At 41.5% G+C, this 21,347-nt stretch overlaps 1 protein-coding gene across 1 annotated transcript in view; it reads left to right on the top strand.

Moving 5' to 3' along the window:
* Window positions 1-21,347, top strand: part of LIMCH1 (LIM and calponin homology domains 1) — a 320,132-nt gene that overhangs the window by 118,129 nt on the left and 180,656 nt on the right. Inside the window, 1 exon segment of the mRNA XM_040625079.1 lies at window positions 7,437-7,507. Coding sequence (XP_040481013.1) covers window positions 7,437-7,507 — 71 coding nt within the window.

The raw sequence follows: 21,347 nt of genomic DNA, 5'->3' as shown, positions 1-21,347 counted from the left end.
TAGGAATGAGGAATTAGTGAGGAATGGGGAGAATGATTGCCAAAGAACCCCTTCCTCACCCCCATCTTCTGGGGTGTCTTTTTTGGTTTCAGGATCAAGGTCAGCCCATAGCTCTGACACACAGAGCCTTTACTTCTGGGCCATGCCCACCCTGGGACCTCATGTCCTCCCACCCTCTCCCTCCCCACCTGCCTCCCTGCTGTGCTCAGCCCTTAGAACTTTCAGTCTTTGCTCAAAGAAACCTTTGTACAGGTCTTTGTGTCTGCCTGGAGTGCCCTACTTCATCTCCTTCCTTTGGGGAATCCCTCTTACCCTTCAGGACCAACTCAAATGTCAGCTCCTCAAAGGTTTTCCTTGACTGTCTGGGCAGAGAGAGTTCATTCCTTTGCTCAGATGCTGCACAGAGTTGTGCTTAGGAACTCTGCAGTCACACTACCTGGGGTTCAATCTCGGCTCTACTATTCGTTAGCTTTGTGTCCTTAGGCACCTTACTGAACCTGTCTGTGTCTAGGTTTCCTTGACCTTACAATGGAACTAATAATAATAATAGGATCCACCTTACTAGGTTTTTATGAGGATGAAATAAAACAATATTTGGCAAGCATTTGGAACAGAGAGGACATATGGTCGTTGGTATATGAATGTGAACTGTTACCATTCAACTATTCCTTCAGTCGTGCCATTTGTGTTCATTGCTCTTGTAGGTCTGTGTCCATATTTCTGTCTCCCTACTGTACTGTTTGATCTTTTCCCGTGGTTTGTGGATTCTTACTGGGTAGGGTACAGATTTCATTATTTTAGTCTCACCACACACACCTATTACATTGCCTGGCACAAAATGGGTATTCAGTAAATGATTGATTGGTTGATTGCTAATTCTAGTTCAGATGAGTATGATTTATGATTGTTTATGAAGAGTTTCCATAGAAACTTGATTTGATTTTTCTAGCAACCACACAAAGGAGACAGAAATAGCAATGGATTTATTTCTCAGTAAATGTGAAAAATAAGAGCAATTCTGTTCTGCTTTATTTTTACAGTTTAAGTGTAAAAATATGCAGAAATGTCCTTTTATTAAATAAGTCAAATATGATCAGAAGAGAAGGGAGTATAATGAGCCACAAATAATCTTCTTCAGTGACTTTTAAAGAGGTATTATTTTTCATTTACTATTTATAGGAGGAAATCACAACCTTCTGAAAGCATACCTTTTTTTTGTTATTGCTTCAACAAATATTTATTATCTATGTGAACCAAGTACTTTTCTAGGCACAGAGTATACAACAGTGAAGAAAACAAGTAAAATTTCCCACTCTCACCTTACTGGGTGGAGTTGGGCAATAAACAACAATGTAATATGAAGTATACCTGTTTTTGTACAATTTAGAGAATATATCCATGTCTTTCAAAAGTTAAGTCAAAATATATTAAATTCTGTATTTTTTTTTCAGTTGCCTAAATCAAGGGACCATCATTTTGTCAGGCAATAGAATCTCCTCTTAAGACCATTATAGTAGGATTTCCAACATTTATTAAAATCCTCTTCAGACCTGCAGTTTGGTGGTGGACTGCAGTTTGTCCCCCAGATTGCTTAAAAAAAAAAAAGCAACAACTGAAGATTAATGAAAATATTTCTTTTTCTTTTTTTTTTTTTTAAGATTTTATTTATTTATTCAACAGAGATAGAGACAGCCAGCGAGAGAGGGAACACAAGCAGGGGGAGTGGGAGAGGAAGAAGCAGGCTCATAGCGGAGGAGCCTGACGTGGGGCTCGATCCCAGAACACCGGGATCACGCCCTGAACCGAAGGCAGACGCTTAACCGCTGTGCCACCCAGGCGCCCCTAATGAAAATATTTCTGAAATACAGTTTGTATAAATGATAATGAATAGGCTGGGAGACTGATTCTTGGCAGTCTTTGACTATTCATGGCAATTACTTAATAACAGTGGTAACAAAGTAATTAGCAAAATGTAGCATTTTGATATATAATGTGTTACATTATAAACATATCATAAAAATGTTACCATAAAGTTGTGTGGTGTTTTTTTTTTATTAGACTGGTTTTTTTAAGTCCTCCATATTTCAGTTATTTGAATGGTTTAGAGCAGTGCCATTGACATGAACAGACTCAAAAACATAATTACCTTTTAGTTCAATGAGAAGGAAATCAAATACAGATCAGCTTACTTAATAATCACTTGCATTAAGTAGTATGACGACACATTGTGATGTCATCTTGCTTCTGCTTTTGGTTTAATTGCTAAAGTAGGTGAAAGTGTTCCTTTCCTTTAAAACTATCAGTGGTCTGGTAAGTTATACGTTCTTGAGTATTTTAATCTGACACTTACAGCATGTCCCTCCACTGTTGTAAATAACCAATATTTTGGATAGTAATGAAAGTGAATTAATCCTGAACCATAAAGTAAGGAAAGAAATATGATATTGGGCTTTCTTGAAAGGCACACAGGGCATAGTTGGTGACATAGCTGCCACTGTAAATGCTCCTGAGGGTCTCTTTGAATGGGGAAATGTGCACAAATTCTTTATGTCCACTCTTGAAATCATGGTGGTGTCCAATGGCTTGGTTCATGTGTTCTTATTAGTTTTTTGTTTGCTGCTTGCTTGCTTGCTTCTTTTTCTGGTGAAGGCCTTTAAGGAATGGTAGGAACTTTGGCTTTTACTATGAGTGAGATGGGAAGGTATTGAGGGATTTTAAGTGGAGTAGTGGCATGATCTAACTTTATGAGATTACCCTAGCTGCTCTGTTGAGAATAGAGGGAAGGGAGGCAAGGGTGGAGCAGTGAGGCCAGTTAAGAGAGTTATCAGATGATTGTGGCTTGGAGTAGGTGGTAGAGTGGAGTCAGTGAGAAGTGGTTGGATTCTGGCTAAGTTCTGAAGGGAAAATCAACAGAATTTGTTGGTGGGTTTGATTGGGTGTGAAAGATATGGGTCAAGCATGACAAAGCTGAATAGCTAGAAAGATGGAGCTATAAGGATTAATTGATCATATAGGTGAGGATCAGTGGGGTGTGGAGAGCAGGATTTGGGGGAAACGATAAAGTGCTCTTGACATTTCAGGCTGCTCTTCCATTGCTAGCCCTGGGATGCTCCCGAACCTGGGCTCTCTCCCCACCCATTCCACTCCCAGGTCTCCACCTCAGGCTCTCTTTAAGAGTTTTACTAGATCTTCCCATCCTGTTCAGTGTCCTTGGAGAGACATCAGGAGTTCATGGCTTGGCCAGCACCTTGTCTGAAGGTTACTGAGAGTCCTTAGTTGGGATCCAGGTGGGAAGGTTACCAAAGACTTTGGGTACTTATTGTTCACTTCCCCTGCTCATGGACTGTTGGTAATTGTGGTTGATTCTTGGCAGCCATATTGTTTTTTTAATAGCAATGGCTTATGCTGTCATGAAGGGAACAGTAATTAACAGACTTTAGAGTTAAAATATACAATGTGTGACATTGTAAACACATCATAAAGATGTTGTCGAGACAGGACATCCAGAGCCCTGATGCCAGCGGAAGGTCCTCCTTTTCTGATTCTGAACTTTTGGCTTGCTTTCTATTGCTAGGTCAGGGCTTTGTAAAATTTACTTTGCATATGCATCACATGGGGATCTTTTTGGATGCTGGTTCTGATTAAGTAGATCTTATCGAGGGTAGGAGGACTGATAGCCTGTATTTCTAACATTAATTCCAGGTGCAGATGCTGCTGCTGCTAGTCTAAGGTGCTAACTCTTCAGTGGCATGGTCCTTGTTGAATTTCTGGAGTCTGTTCAACTTTTGACCCTCTTAACCAAGATCTAGACACCTCTATACTAAATAACTTGGGCTCGAAGGAAAGGATGGCATTAGGGTCAGTAGAGAGCAGTGAGAAGGCTAGGCTGGGACCTAATAGACACAGGAGCAGGGAAGGAAGCAGAGGAAGAACAGAGGGAGAAATGAGCACCTTCCTCCATTTGCCTGGTGTCTGTTCCCATCTCCAGAATTGGCAGTCTAGGAAATTGAATTTAATCGTACTACACCTTGGAGGATGTCAATTAGCAGGCTGCCTTGGGACTGTTAAATCTACTAGAAATTTTTTACTGGCTATGCGTCACGTACAATATAGTTTTAAGTAGTACATGAGTATTTTAAGTGGTCCGTGGACCACCAATATTTTCTTATAATCTTAATAGCCCTGTTACCTTTTGTTTATGGTATGAGTTTAGTTATCTGCTTTCCTCTGCAGTCTGTGAGCCTTCTGCATGCACTGATCATGTCTCATTTGTGTTTCTGTCTCTAGGTCTGCCCATCATCATGGCTCAATAAATAGAGAGGGGCCTGGGTTATCTTGGCCAGAGATTCTGTAATAGATGTAGGTAAACTCTCTTGGTGCTAGCACATAATAATATTGACAAAAATATAAAGACCTGGGAAAAAATGTTTTCAGAATCTTCTAATCACTTCTTGGTGAATAAAGGTTAGTTTTATGGATAATATTAGTGGTGCTTTGAGAATATAAATTAGGACTAATATATAAGGAAAGAAAATGCTAAATTGCTTAAAGTCTTCATTTAAAATCTTAGCTTTTTAAAGGAGATATTTCCTAATCCTTTATTTTAGGAGAAAAGCCAGATATTTGCAAACTGTAAATACAAACTACCTTTTATCCATGTTCTCACCTTCCCTTGAGTAAGAATGAGAAGATATTAACAAAGGACTATTTTTCTTTTTTCCCTTTTTCTTCCTTTCTCCTCCTTCCTTCCTTCCTTCCTTCCTTCCTTCCTTCCTTCCTTCCTTTCAGAAAAGTTTTAGGAAAATAGGGAAGATTTAAAGAAGAAAATAAAAATCACACCTGCTTCCCACCATGAGGAGATTATGTGTTGTCATATTTTCTGTGTGTGTGTGTGTGTATATGTATGTCTGTTTTGTAATATTTTTGTCTGGTTTTGGAATCAGGGTAATACTGGCCTGATAGAATGAATTGGGAAGTATGCTTTCCTCTTCAGTTGTCGGGAATAGTTTGTGTAGAATTACATTATTTCTTCCTTATATATTTGTTGTAATTTACCAGATAAACCTTCTGGGACTGACATTTTCTTTTGGGAAAGTTACCTATTTCTTTGTTGAATGAACTTGGGTTGTTTGTGTCAAGAAATTTATCCAGTTCATCTAAGTTGGTAAATATATTGAGATGAATTTATTTATAATATTCCCTGTTATCCTTTTAAATGCCTATAAAATCTGTAATGATGTCATCCCTGTCATTCCTGATGTTGGCAATCTGTGTCTTTCTTTTTTGGCTAAAAACCAAAGGTTGTCTGTTTTATTAGCTAAAGATTTATAAACCTGGCTAAATGTTTCCCAGTTTTATTGGTCTCAAGTAAATAGCTTTTTTTTTTTTTTAAGATTTTATTTATTTATTCGACAGAGATAGAGACAGCCAGCGAGAGAGGGAACACAAGCAGGGGGAGTGGGAGAGGAAGAAGCAGGCTCATAGCAGAGGAGCCTGATGTGGGGCTCGATCCCATAACGCCGGGATCACGCCCTGAGCCGAAGGCAGACGCTAAACTGCTGTGCCACCCAGGCACCCCAAGTAAATAGCTTTTGATTTCATTGATTTTCCCTTATTGCTTTTTGGTTTTCTATTTGATTTGATTTCAACTGATACAGTTTCCCCCCTTTTTTCTACTTAATTTGGGCTTAATTTGCTTAAGGTAGAAGCAAAATTCATTTATTTGAGATCTCCTTTTCTGATATAGATGTTTTGTGCTATACATTTCCCCAAAATACTGCATTAGTGTCTTTCTATACATTGTTACATTGCCATATTCTTTCACTACAAAATATATTCTAATTTCTTTTTATTTCTTCTTTGATCAGGGGGTTGTTTAACATTGTGTTACTTAGTTTAAAATTATTTGGAGATTTTTTCCAGAGACATTTTATTTGTTAATTTCTAATTTAATTCCATTGTGGTCAGATGATACAGTTTTTTGTGAACTGAATTCTTTTAAGTTTGTGGAGACTTGTTTACTGACCCAGAAGTTGGTCTATCTCAATACATGTTCGTTGTGAACTTAAGAAGAAAGATATGTATTCTGCTATTGTAGGGTGAAGTATTGTTAAAATGTCAGTTAAGTCAATTTGGTTGACAGTGTTGTTCAAGGTTTTTATATCCTTACTGATTTTTTTGTTTGCTTGTTCTATAAGTTATGGGAGAGAGATAATGTATTTCTGACTCTAGTTGTGAATTTGTCTATTTCCCCTTGCAGATCTATTTGTTTTGGCTTATGTTTTGAAGTTTTTATTATATGTAAAAATGTTTAGGATTTTTTGGTCTTCCTGATTAGCTAAACTGTTTGTCATTATGAAATGACTTTCTTTGTCCTTGGTATTATTCTTTGTTCTAAAAGTTTCTTTGTTTGATATTAATATCCAGCTTTTAAAAATTAGCATTAGCATGTTATTATCTTATTCCTTTCTTCTATTTTTAACCTACTTCTGTCTTTATATTTAAAGTGCATTTCTCCTAGGCAGCATATTGTTTGGTTTTGTTCCCCCCCCCCATATGACAATCTCTGTCTTTTAATTGGGGATGTTTAGGCCATTTATATTTAATGCACTTATAGACATGGTAAGGTTTAAGTCTACGGTATTGATATTTACTTTTTATTTATTTCATCTGTTCTGTATTCTCTTTTCCTCTTTTTCTTTTTGCCTTTTTTTAATTGTTAAGAGTATTTTTTATGATTCCATTTTATCTCCTTTCTAAGCTTGTTAACTATAATGTTTTTGTTTTGCTACTTTAGAGGTTGCTTTAGAGTTTATAGTATGCTTATTTATCTGGCATACTGTAGATACTCAATATTGAATGAACCAATGAGTGCCCTGATGCCTAGGTCAAAGGGCTGCTGAGAGCCAGAGGCATCAAGAATGGTCATCAGTCCTGTGCTGTTAGTCATTCTTTTCCAGATTTTATTTCCCTCTTTCACACCAAGTTATTATGGATATTGACTCTAATATTCCTGTCTTGATGTTTGTCTCTTGAGGTTAGGTGTCTGTACCTCCCCCCAACACCCCATAATGTTTTAACAAATAGATACTTTGTCTGTAGGTGGTGCTTTCTGCAGGCTTTTTTGAAAGTGTGTGGGTTGAGGCTGTGACCTTGACCTATCACGGCCAAGCCCGAAAGTAACATCGTTATCAGGAAGGACAGACATTTTTTGAGGTTTTGGGTAGGAAAAAGCTTCAAAATAATGGTCTAAATTTAAGATTAGCTGATCTCAGCAAAGCTACACATGGAAAGGAAATTCAGACCTAACAGATTTTCCTTATTCTTGGAATGCTACCAGTTATATGAAGTCTCTTAAATATTAAAAAAAAAAAATCATCGAGCTTCCTGATTAAAAAAGAAAAATTTATGCTCTCTCTCTCTCTTTTTTTTTCCAGCAAGTGACCGGCAGAAGTTTTGGTGATAAGGATTTTCGGACAGGGTTAGAAAATGGAATCCTTCTCTGCGAGTAAGTATAGCCTATTACTCAGTTGGTTTTAGTCAAGAAAAACCATTAATGCCATTCAGTTCATCTGTAAAAATTTGTATTTTGTTTTGAATTTATTCACAGTTTGATTCTGAAATTTTATTTTATTTTATTATTATTTTTTATAATAATATTTTTTATTATATTATGTTAGTCACCATACAGTACATCCCTGGTTTTTGATGTAAAGTTCAATGATTCATTTGTTGCGTATAACACCCAGTGCACCATGCAATACGTGCCCTCCTTACTACCCATCACCAGCCTATCCCATTCCCCCACCTCCTCCCCTCTGAAGCCCTCAGTTTGTTTCTCAGAGTCCATAGTCTCTCATGCTTCATTCCCCCTTCTGATTACCCCCCCCTTCTTTATCCCTTGATTCTGAAATTTTAAAAAATCACTGGGCTAGGCAGTACACCTAAGTAGGTGAGGGAGTTTTAGTGTACAGTAGGGAGTGGTGGGGACTGTGGCAATTTCTAATTAGATAAAGAAGGAGTATCTGGTAGCTGCTACTCAGCTCCAACCAACATTTATAATGTAGGAATCTGGGCCCAGGTAATGGGAAGGATGTGGACCCAAGTGTAGTAAAAGTAGCAGCTTTTCTCCCTCTTTTCTCCCACAAACTGCCAAGTGAAAGCAATGCATCTACTTACTTAAAACATCTTACAACGTGACAGGTGTTGCTCCTCACTGGGCTTGCTCTCCTGATGTATTTTGAATATATTCAATTTATGCTATTGGCAAATTTCAACCATGAACAATAACTGCAATGTTTAGTTTTTATGTTTTAAACCCAGAGTTTGTCATAAAGTACTGCTGTGATGATGGATTCAAGAGCTTTCTGTGAAGTGGTTCTAGACACAAAATAAGTGAGAGCCTTAACACTTATAGGTGGCTGAACATATACTTTAAGATCTCAAATTCTTGAATTTTAATAGGTTCTGTAATTTGGATACTGCTTTTTGTTCTATTGAGGTGAAATGTACCCACAGGAAATGCACAGCTTCAAACACACATCTCAAATCTCCGATGAGATTTGAGAGCTGTGTACATGCATGTAGCCTACACCCTGATCAAGGTAGAGGACAGCGAGTTCCCTCCTGTCCCTTCCCAGTCCATCTCCACCACCTCTAGAAAAGCACTGTTCTCATTTCTGTCACCATTACATTTATTTGCCTTATATCTTGAACTTTATGTAAGTGAAATCACATGGAATGAATGCACTCTTATTTTGGTGACTTCCAGAATATTTTTGGGACCCACTGAGGTAGTTGAAAGACTTCGGGTTTTGGAACCTGAGGACTAGAACCTCAAGTCTTACTGTACCCCTTCCATCATTTAACCTCCTGAAGTCTCAATTTTTTCTCTCCAAAATAGTTATAAAAAAGTGATAACTTTTGCCTATTTTATAAACTTCTTGTGAATTTCAACAGGATAATGTGGGTGGGCTGCTTTAAAAAATAACATTTGCCATACAAGTGTTGATTATTATGCAGCACCTTTCACCACAGTTCACGCCAGCGGGTTTTTCCTGCTCCCACTGTCCTTTTCTACTTCAAAGGGAAATTTACGTGCCCTGACTGCCGTTTCCATGCATTCCGTCCTGTAGAGCCTCTCTCTCTTCTCATACTTTACTTCCTTCACTGCCTCTTTTCCCTTTATTAAATCTAAATCAGAGCTCATCTCTTGGATAAACCATAATTAGTTCCGCATCTCAGCAGAGACAAACACAGGCAGACTCCAAGCACTTCCCTTGTGTTCTAACACCTGCTTCTCCAATAATTCTGGGCTCAGCCTTCTGATGTTAACAGACTAGCCACAGTCTGATCTAATTTATGTGCATTGTGCTCTCTTAACTCTGTTGAAGGGGGTCTTTGGTACCAATGTTTGGTCACCTAACATTTGCTCCAAAGATTCTTGTAGGTGTCCACCTCTCCACTATATTCCCATGAATCAGTCTGTCAGGGAGTCATATTGTCTGCCAGACTCTGGGTTGAGCAGGTTCATCTGAAGGTGAGGCTCTGGGTCTAGAGAGTTTTGCATGCATAGAACTTTCCTGAGGTGCCTGGGTGGCTCAGTCAGTTAAGCGTCGGTCTTCAACGCAGGTCATGATCCCAGGGTCCTGGGATGGAGCCCCACATGGGGCTCCCTGCTCAGCAGGGAGTCTGCTTCTCCCTCTGCCCCTCCCCCCTGCTTGTGTGCTCTCTCTCTCTCTCAAATAAATTTAAAAAATACTAAGAAAAAAAAAAAAGAACTTGCTTCTTACCTAGTTGAAGAGGTCGAGTTAGAGGGTGGATTCTGTCATGTGAGCAATGGCACTCTCTGTTGGCCTTTTACAAACACGTTAATGAATGTTAGGGTTGTTTAGGGGTGGAGGGGTGGGGCTTGGGTGGAGGCCATGGTTAGGAAATATTATGGTTAGACAAGAGGGAGGCACAGATTATAGCCAGAGTCCTCTTTAAATAAATAAAGGGTTTGGACTGCCGACAGTCAAGAGTGACGCTGAAGGAACTGGCCAACACGGAGGCTTGGACAAGTGGCCCTGAATGGGTACATCGGCCAGAGCTCAAGATAAGGGAGTTATTGTCTAAGTCTTCTACCCGAGGATTAGACTCACTGGTGTAGTCGAAAGAGTCTGAGGACAGGGTCAAGTCCTGGCTTCCCCATGGCGCTCCAGCTGGCTGCCCTGGCAAAGAGTTCGAGAAGGTGGAATGAACCTCATCGGTGGGCTGAGGCAAAGAGAGCCATCGCCTGAGTTTCAGCCAGAGCCTTTGAGGGAAAGCTGGGTCAGGAGCTGGAGAAACCAGATAAAAATACATTTCTAAGTCCAGAAGCCACGGAGCAATGAGAAGCAAAACATGGCCCCGGAGCTGAATGCACTGAAGGTTGGGAGCAATGGAGGAAGAAGATTCTCTGCTCCTCTTTGGCCAGGGGAAGGGGCGTGGCGAGGTTTTCTCTCAGCTGAAGCATACCGGGCTGCTGCAGCCTGAGATTAGCAGGTGTGTTCCTGGGACTTCTATCCAGACACCAGTCTGGCAAGGAGGGGACTTGCACTGTTCCAGGGGTGGGGTTGGTCGATGGCATGACCCCAACAGGCAGGAAACTCAGTTTGGAGGTTCCCGGACAGTGGATCCATACAGGTTGCAGACACCTGTCTTTGGAGAGTAGATGAGAATGTGTAAGGCTGTGCCACTCTCTAGAACCAGAGGGAATTTTGTGGATGCTGGTGATTTAGGGGTTCTAACTCAAAACTCCACCCATGTAGCAACATTTAACAATGTAAGAACTCCCTATAATTTCAAATTTCGAAAACTAGCAATTCAGCTCTTCTGAGACTGAGGCTTTCATAACATACAGCCCTCTTTTTAAAAATTGTTGGGGCTTTTCAACTTTGTATGATTCCGAACAGAAGCCCAGTTGGTGTCTTGTAATGGTGTTATGACCCCAGCTGAAAAATACACGAACAGCCTCAGTGAATGATTCCTTTTGTTCAACAAACTCTCATCTTTTTGTCTGAGTTAGATCGGCTCTAAAGGGTGGTTGCAACTGGAGAGACATCATGCTCTTTCCTCACTAAACATTTCCTGGGTTGTTTATGAGTCTGAAAAAAATTCATAGTTCTCGTCAAACAGAGGGCATCCTTCTGGGCCTGGGGTCTGATTTTTTCTTGCCAAACTTTTGTGTGGCCTGTAAGGACTATCGTCATACCCATTTTACAGAGGAGTTAAGTGGGTCACAGAGGAATTAAGTGGGGCACAGAGGATTGTCTGAGGTTATACAGATAAGAAAGATTTACATTCAGAACCCTGATTTCTTGGCTTTTGCTCTTAACAACTGTCCTGTGCCTATAATTGAGATTTTAATGGGAGAGAAAAGCAAGAGGTTTGGGGTTGGTGATGTTGGCATGGAATTGGTGCCAGTAAACTTCGAGTGTGGGGAGGAGGGCAGTATGGAGGGTAGACACTGGGTCTCAACTGGACAGAACATGAGGAAGGATGGCATGGGTTTGGTGGTCTGATGGTCCTTTTTTTTTTTTAAAGATTATTTATTTTAGAGAGAGCACATGAGCAGGGGGAGGGGCAAAGGGAGAGGAGAGAGATCATCTCTAGCAGACTCTCCACTGAGCGTGGAGCCTGACATGGGCCACGATCCCGGGACCCTGAGATCATGACCTGAACTGAAATCAAAGTTGGACACTTAACTGACTGAGCCACCCAGGCGCCCCTGGTGGTCCTTCTTAAGATAAGAAGGCAAGTCCAGTAAGAGTGAAAGCATGAGAGAGCTGAGGGAGTAAGGAGGCTGTAGTCCGGGGAGAAGGTAGGGGTTTCAGTTTTCTTCCATAGAGCCCTCGGAGGAGGTGAGACAAAGGAGAGGGCTGGACGCGTACTAAAGACTACAGAGACACAGGAGAAAAGACCGGCACCTACAGGCCGCACATAAGGTGGAAACCGAGTAGCATCAGAGTCACCGTGGGAGCTCTTCTACTCTGCCTGGGAAGTGCGGTACCCGTGGCTTTGCACGGGCTCCCCCGGGTGCAGTAACACGTGCGCGTGAACGTATGACTTAGAGCAGAAGCAAGTACAGACGAGACCGCACGTGCCAAGGAGAATTACAGTAGATGTGTTTTTGCTGTCATCATTTCTCTCTTCCTCGGTTATTTGGCCAAGTGTGTATACTTGAAGTTCGGAGGTCAGACGCTCGAATGATGTGAGTCCTCTGCAGAGCAGTAAATAAAGTGTCTGGGGTCAAAATGTGACCAGGCTGCAAACGTGTGACAAGTGTCACGCCGTTAGAAATGTTAACCAAATACTGTGTGATGTCCTGGAGGACTCCGGGGTTTAAAAGGAAGGCTGCAACAACCACTCTGTAAGGCAGACCCTCCCGGGACAGAGTCACCGACGATTGTCATCTCCTTCCCAGCACGCAGAGCAGACTGTTTTGAAATAGTTCCAGAAAGGAAAGTTTCTGACTTGTCCTGACTCTGACTTTATTATTTAGATAGAATTCCACAGAATTCTACCAGGTGTTGGCAACAGACTTGGCCTGTTTTTGTCCTGGCTTGCTTTCTCGCTAATAATGGTTTTTACGTTTTAAAAGGGTTGGAAATGACACGAAGCAAGAGTTTGTATATGGCTCCAAGAGCCTAGAATGTTTACTGTCTGGTCCTTTACAGAAAAAGTTTGCCAGCCCATAAGGATTACGGGATAAATTGTGGATGTAATTGTTTACCCTCATAAAGTTAAGTAATTGAGTTTGGGCAGTGCAAAAATCCTATGTAGGAAAATAAAATAACTTTTTAGAAAAGGTTTTCTCAGGACTTTTTATGAGTGCCCCCTCCACCCAACGTTTTATTTTGAAAAATTTCAAACTTAGAGAAAAGTGACAAGAATAATAATATAAGGATTCTGCATATACCTTACCTGCAACTAGAAGCAAATGGTTCAGGAAAAAAGGGGCCTGTGCGGAAGAGATAAAGTAAGAATGGCAAAATGGTCATACTGTCGACCCTTGACCAACATGGTTTGAACTGTGCAGGTCCACTTATATGTGGACCTTTTCCATAAATACAGTCCAGTACTGCAAATGTATTTTCTCTTCCTTCTGATTTTCTTAATATTTTCTTTTCCCTAGCTGACTTTATTGTAAGAATACGGTATATAATACATGTAGCATAGAAAATATATGTTAATTGACTGTTGATGTTATGGGTAAGGCTTCTGGGCAGCAGTAGGCTAATAGTCGGTAAGTTTGGACGAGTCAAAAGTTCTAGGCGGATTTGCAATTGTGCAGGGGGTCGGCGCCTCTCCCCCGTGTTGTTCAAGGGGCAACTGGGACGACATCTCGTTATATGGGGTGTGCCCTGCTGTCTTCTCCATGGTTTGATTTCTCATCCTCCTCCACCCTATCTTTACTTTCTTTTTCGTGACCATCCAATGATAGACATTTAAGAAAAGGCAGTTCCAATGCTTTTATGAGTGAGCACAGTGAAAAGGGAGCAGATTGGGGGAACGCTTAGGTTGAATCCTATGAAATTCTGTGAGTAGACGGAAAATGGTCAGAAAATGTGGTTTCATATGGTTCAACCTAGTTAACAGCTCACATTGTCAGTATGTGTCCATGGGTCCTCTTGCCACTTACCTGACCTCCTGGAGCCCCAGTTTCCTTAGCTATAACAACCAATATAATTATACCTGATTAAGAGGGTTGATCTGAGGATTCAGTGAATTGATAATATGGGTAAATGTCTTTGTGCAGTGCTTGGAACATAGCAGGCCCTTAACTGTTAACTGTTGTCCCTTCGTCTATGAAATGGGGAAGTCACTTCCTCATCAGGTCCCTGAGAGGTTCCAGGAAGAGACTACCGCAGAGCGCTCAGCAGCGTCTGGTGCTGGCTTGGCACCCGGGCCTCTAGCTGTTCTCATTATTATTGTTGGAAACAGGCCCAAAGTCAATTATGAATATGACATAGTCAATGCAACTCTGTGTCACTGTGCACCCATCAGCTCTTTCTCTCGGGCTGCCAACAGGCCATGGGATGAACGCACTGGGATTTTACTTTCCAGCTTGTCCTGCCTAGCCTGTGATCAAAAACTGGGCAAGAAAGCTTGGGACCTTTACAGACCTGATCATCTGTGAATAACGAGCTTTGGCTGGCAGAGCCTGAGGCCTAGAGTGATTGTTTTGAAAACAGTGACCTTGACCTCTGTGGTGATGTCATTTCCTCCCACTCTCTCCAGTCTGTTGTGGTTTCTTTCTCTGGGAAGCTGTTCCAGAGCCCTCCGGGCAGAGGGTAGGTTCCTGTCTGGCTTCTAAGTACCTGTACTGCCCCCTCGCTAGCACGTATCCCAGTCTACTTCCTGTACCAGAGTAAAAGCTTCCTGAAGGTCCCTTCTGTTTATCTTTGTATTTACCTCCCTGGACACTGGTCTGACACATAACACCTCAGTTACAGGCACTTGCTGAATATGTTGGGTCCAGGAGTGAGATTGCTCCCTAGGCTACTTCATCATCAGTGACCTTCACTTTCTCCCATCTTAGCTGTCATAGTCAGTATTATCCTCTGGCTCTATCCCCTCTCCTCTTTTTCCCTCCCCTGCTCTCCTCCTCTCCCCTCCCCTGTTCTCCTTTTTCTCTCCTTGTTCCTCTTTCCTCCTCTGCCTCCCCTCCCCTCACTTCCATACACACACACACACTTTTACATAAAGAACAGACCCATCCTTGAAGACTAAAGATGAAAGCATAGAAGTACCTACTTTCTTTAAGTAAAAGATTCTCTGCTGCATCTCCATCTTCTTTGGAATGAATAGAGGTTGAACTGGTGGGTTTTGTTCTGCGAACATATTTGCTTGGAATGTAAAGTCTGAGTATGTCAGTTTGCAAATGAGTGGCCGATAGAGAATGTCTTAGTGGATTTTTGTCTCAGTTCTTACGTTGGTGAAATAATTTTCTGAAGATAAGAAATCTGTTGGCAAACACTTGTTTATATCATTGCTGATGAATGAGCTGCTTATTCTAAGAAGGAAGGCTTGTCCTGGATTCTTGTCCTGATTTCAGCATGAGACGTGGTGTGCCACAGATATGTGCTAGCCTTCTAGGACAGGTTGAGTTGATGGTGTGGCTTTGCATTGAGGCATTTTGTCACATGGAGGATTTGCTAGATAATGACTACATTCTGCACAACCTCAGAGTAGGAACTGAGGGCCATAAAAAGGGAATGGAAGGCTTGATCCCTGATTTCGGGAGTTTTATAATGCATTTGGGGCTTGAACACATGCACAAAACAGTGTGTGAGCAGCAGTATAAACTAGTGTGTGAGTAAAGGCAAGTGACCGAGATTTAATTGCCAAGATTTAATAAGAAGTGAAACAAAAGGAGATTGTAATAGTTTGGGAGACAGCTACTGGGGAGATGTTACATCAACTGAATTTTACTTAAGATGAGGATAGACTGTGGGAAAGAGAAGGGCATCCTGCATGGAGACAAGAGCAGAAGACAAGGTTTGAAGTCAGGAAGGAGTATGCCGTATTTGGCATACATAGAAGAGATCTGCTCTGACAGTGGGAAGGGCTTCTCTTCCTTCATTCAACTAACCTTTTTAAGAACCCACTTTCAAGTATGGCAAGTTACTAGAAAGCCTAGTACACTGTGCAAAACAGTCATGTAACAGGAGCTCCCTGCTCAGATCTGGAATCTAAATCCTGACTCCATACGGTATATAAATCTCAGGTTCTCTTGTGGAAGAGGCATTAAAGTAGAGACCTGAATGAAGAGTAGAGATTAGCCAGGAAAGAGGGAAGGGAGATGGAAGTAGGGAGGAAGCCATGTTCTAGACGGAAAGAGTAACATGTCTGAGTTCCCTAAAATAGAAGCTCTGTGCATTTGAGGAATTACAAGGAGACTCATTTGGCCAAAATGTAGAAAACTGTGGGGGTGGGGGTGGGGGTGGGGGATGATAGTGCGAAATGAGCATAGATGGAGAGGAGGAGGAGGTGGGGGCAAGAATGCTCAGGGCCTTGGAAGCCATGGAAAGATTTTTGGGTTCAACCTTCAGACCAATGGAAATAAGAAGAATTCTGAAGAAATCTTAGGGCAGGGTAGAGTAGAAGACATAGAGAAATGTAAGAAAAGACTACAAAATAACTTCAGTGTTTCAGCTGTTGATAGCCAGCAGAGTCAGGCCTCTGGTGCACACCGAGGAGTAACCTCTACTTGTTGGGAGAGGTCATCATTTCAGTTTGGGCCGGGTGAGTTTGGGAAATAGATAGCCCATCCAGGGGACAGTTCTGTAGACTGTTGGGGACAAGGGCCTGGAGCTTAGAGATGAGGCAGTGGATTTAGCTTTTTCAGATATGATTTGCCAGCCATTGCTAGACATCCAGGCTAAGCTGTGATCTGTGACAATTTCTTTGAGGAAAAGATCACATCAAGAAGGAAGAGCAGAGCAAGGTCTCAGTTTGAGGAAGCCTCCCCGCTGGGTCAGGGCTAAGAGAAAGAGAAGCTCACAAAGGGGTATCAGAGAGATGAGAGGAAACCCAAGCAAGTGCAGTGCCTTGGAAACCAAGCGCGCTAAGAGGACCGAAGAAGCTGGTGGTCCCCTGTATGACATGGCCCCAGCAGAGGTCAGCTCGCATGAGGCTTCCGAAAAGGCCTGCCTCACCGGTCACAGGAGGCACTGGAGACCTTTTGTCAATGAATCTCCGAGAATTGCCAGACCACCGATTATGATTCCACCAAATGTTTTAAGTCTGGCTCATTCTTTTGCGTCTTTTCAACAGGCTCTTGGTAGAGACATTATCTAATGACAACTACACATGCAGTATTTTCCTCAACTATGAAAAAAGAAAAGAGATTAGTCTAGCCCAATGGCTTCTTTGTAGAGGGGCCATATAGTTTGTCATTCAGTCGAGATGGTTTTGAGAGTGAAAGGGGACTCTTAACCAGCTGAGACACTAGGACGACAAATGAAATCTGAGACTGTCCTCAGCAAAAGGGGATGTGTGGTCGCCCTGGTTGTTGGCAACCTCAGACTGATGCCTTCTAATCACCATTGCTTTGCTCAGTATCTGCAAACCCATCCCTTACTTAATCTTCACAGTGACCCTGGTAGGTGAACAAGGGGTCAGCTCTTCCCGCCTCCCTCTGTAAGGATGAGATAGAGACCCAGGGTGGTGGAGTGCAGTGTGTCTTCGAACTCTTTTGTCTGGAGCTCTTTCTCTAACCCAGATGCTCACTCTCAAATCTCAGCAAACGTAGGTCCTTTTGCCCTTACTGATTTTGGCCTTAGCAGGCTGGTAAGAATTTGATAGGCCTTCTGTGTAGGGTTCTCCTTGTCTTTCAGCCATATCACAGTTGGCTTCACAGACTTGGCCCGTCTCCCGCTCTTTGGCACCAAGGCTCATTAAGCTTTTAAGTTCAAGTAAGGACATTTCAACCCACTCTTTTTAAAGTTCTCCAGTGAAAAGCTGCTTTTTTTCTTTGAACATTGGCCTGACTTAGGTGGGGACTTAGGCAAGAACTGAGTATCCCAACAGGCTTCTGTCAGGAAAGATGAAAACACATAAGGAAATAGAAGGAGAATTTGTAGGACTAACGATGAGCAGTATGGACTCCCAGTGTTGTCTTTTTTTCTTCTTGAATTCTCATCAAGTAAACAGCTCTTGGTTCCTACTCAAAAGGGAGACTCAGAACAGTGTGCATGGGGGGTGTTACTATCCCCATTCAAACTGTGTTTTGGCATCAATTACAGGAGTCTTCTTGGTGGGTGAGGGGGACTTGTGTGCATTTGGAACATTCTCAAGCATAACCATCATTGCAAATATTTTGTCGATTCAAAATTATATAATCCTGGTCACAACTTTTTTTTTTTTAAGATTTTATTTATTTGAGAGAAAGAGCATGAGCGGGGGAGGGGCAGAGGGAGAGGGAGAAGGAGACTCCTTGCTGAACAGGGAGCCCCACTTGGGGCTTGATCTCAGGACCCTGGGATCATGACGTGAGCTGAAGGCACATGCTTAACCGTCTGAGCCACCCAGCCACCCCTACTTCTTTTTTCTTTTTTCTTTTTTTTTTTTTTAAAGATTTTATTTATTTATTTGACAGAGATAGAGACAGCCAGCGAGAGAGGGAACACAAGCAGGGGGAGTGGGAGAGGAAGAAGCAGGCCCATAGCGGAGGAGCCTGATGCGGGGCTCGATCCCACAATGATGGGATCACGCCCTGAGCCTAAGGCAGACGCTTAACCGCTGTGCCACCCAGGCGCCCCAACCTACTTCTTTTTTCTTAATACATAGTTTTATGTGACCTAGACTCAGGTCTTTGTTTTGATGCTAAGACTCTTAGACTTTGTTTTGATGCTTCCAAAAAATGTGTTTGAAACTTAATTTAGCATAATTCTCTTTCAGGAACCAGTCCCCTCAAAATATAGTGATTTCTTTCACCCTATCCATCTGTGCCTTAAAAAATATTAAACTTCTCTCACTTAAATCACAGGTTTAATCTCCTTACTCCTGAACAAATTTATTACACATTTATTGGAATGATCAGTTGACTAAAAAACATATGACAAGAGGTTCAAATACGGGCTGCTTGTGTAGTAGAGGAGAAACTGGCCTATCTCATTGCCTGCCTGTGGGGTTCCATGCTGGATTAGACTTTGCTTGTCTTTGAGAGGATTTAGTAGCTCCCTAATTGTATTTCCTTAATAATCCATTTTTTTGATTGTCTCTGCTGGGCTGTCAGGCTGGGTGGGCTGACTTCCCACAATGAAGTGTGCAAAATTCCTGCCTCAGGCGTGCCATTCTAAATGTTTCCTTTGGTAACCCACAGAAGAGGACCTTTTAAATAACCCACCAAGGACCCAGTTCAGAAATGATTTATTTTTAAAGTTAACTATGCAGAAAGAGACTTCCCTCTTATATTAAGGAGAAGAAAGAGTGAATGACAAGACAGAATGGCTGAGTGATTAGGTCTAGTGCCTGCCTTTCCTTACCCCACTATAGACTTTGTCACGAGGCTAACATTCTCAAACACGGCTTCATCATGTCTGTTGCCCTTCCCACAAAACAGGACATGATTCAAGTTCCTTTGCCTGGAACCCAGGGTCCCTCAGTGTCTGGGTGCAGTGTTTCTATTTGACTTTACCATCCTTTGCACTGGCCACAGACAATAATTATCGTATTAACGATTTTCTTTGTGCTTCCCTGACTCCGTGCCTTTGCTGCATGTCATTCCAGCCACCTGGGGTGCTCACTTCCTGCCCATTTCCATCTCCCTGAATCCTAAACCCATATATTGGGAACCGTTACCTCCACTGAAATATGCCTCTCATGATAGCCCAAGTTAAGTGTTCCCCTACTCCTCTTAGCACCCACCGTGGTGACAACACTACATCCTGGGTTGGAGATGACAACCTTGATTTCAGGTGCTCTCTCTCTTGTTTCTGGTTTGAAAAGTATTTGACTGTGTCTAGAGCAAGTAATTTGTCTTACACAGGGCATTACTCATGAGATTGTACGTTTTAAGATTCTGTTTATGAGTTCTTGGTGTAGTGACAGTGACTCACCCATCTTTCTATGCCTAATGATGCTTGCATGTGACAGGAATGTCATATAGCATTTTGGAGGAAGCATGGGAAGAAAGAAGAGCGGTCCAAAATTCACGTTGGTAATGGTTTCTCTGTGTATAATATCAAAAGTACAAATGACAAAAGAAAAAATAAATAAATTGGACTGTGTCAAAGTTAAAAGCTTTTGTCCTACAAATCATACGATCTCCCAGCCCATGGAATGGGGGAAAATATGGTGCTATTTGCAAATCATATGTCTGAGAAGAGACTTGTATCTAGCATATATAAAGAACTCAATAATAAAAGAATAAACAATCTAATTAAAAATGGGCAAAGATATCTGAATAGATATTTCTCTAAAAGAGATATAAAAATGGCCAGTGAGCACATGGAAAGATGTTCAACATCATTAATCTTTAGAGAAACACAAATCAAACTATGAGATACCACCGCACACCCACTGGAATGGCAAGGTAAAGAAGGAAGGCGATAAATGTGGTACGGATGTGGACGAACTGGAACCTTCATATATTGCTGGTGGGAATGAAATGGGGCAGCCACTTTGGTAAACAATTTGGTAGTTCCCCAAAAGGTTACACATTGAGTTATCATATGACCCAGCAATTGTACTTCTGGGTACATATCCAAGAAAAATGAAAATATATAGCCAAACAAAAACTTGTACACAAATGTTTGTGACATTATTCATAATAGCCAAATGTTGGGAACAACCCAAATGCCCATCAGTTGACGAACGGATAGGTAAAATATGGTATATTCATATAATGCGATATTATTCGGCCATATAAAGGCATTAATCACCAATGCATGTTACAACATGGATGAGCTAAACCCATTATGCTAAGTGAAAGAAACCAGTCATGAAAGACCACATTTTATATGATCCTGTTTATTGGAAATGCCCAGAATAGGCAAATCTATGGAGACAGAAAGTACATTAGTGGTTGTCTAGGGCTGGGGGTTGTGTGGGGATGGGATGGGAGTTAAAGCTAATAGGTACGGGGTTTCTTTCAGGGGGATGGAAAGTTAAAATTAGTTTGCAGAGATGGTTGCATGATTCTGTGAATGTACAAAAAAAATTGGATTCTATACTTTCAATGGGTGAGTTATATCTCAAGCTATTAAAACACACACACACACACAAAATGCATACACGTATACACACTCGCAACGCAATTTAAAAATTTTGCTTCGAGATGTTTCCAATGCTATCTAGAGGACTCATACCAAATGTCACATAGTGCATTTCTAGATGTACTAATATCATATTGTAATGTGCTGCTAATATTTTAGAACTTTACTGAAGAAAACGCCCTGTAGATTGATTATATTAATATTCTGTCTACTTCCAAAAAGATGTAAAGGAAATTTCAAAATGAAAACTAAAAATCACATTAATTAATCACATGAATTAACATCAAGCATCATGACCCTAGACATAGAAAGACCACGGAAATGAGGAAACTTTGTGGCCTAAATACTGCATTGTTTTTCTTCCCTTAAAGTTCCTTTTCTACAAGATGAGAAGGCTTTGCTTGTAGTCTGATTCCTCCCTGGCCAGAGTCCCTGACTTCCAGAACACACTCTCCATTCCTCTGAATAAGACTGCATTTTATATTTCTGCTGCACCTGCAGGAAAATAGAAAGTACACCGCCCAAGGGAAAATGACCATGGCCCCCTCCCCTGCACCCTTCCCATTGTGTGTCCTGTGGTACATCAGAAAGAACCCAGAGACT

The sequence above is a fragment of the Ursus maritimus genome, unplaced genomic scaffold, assembly GCF_017311325.1.
Source record: "Ursus maritimus isolate PB19 unplaced genomic scaffold, ASM1731132v1 scaffold_8, whole genome shotgun sequence".
Taxonomy (NCBI): domain Eukaryota; kingdom Metazoa; phylum Chordata; class Mammalia; order Carnivora; family Ursidae; genus Ursus; species Ursus maritimus.
This window is presented reverse-complemented; position numbering and strand designations above follow the sequence as displayed.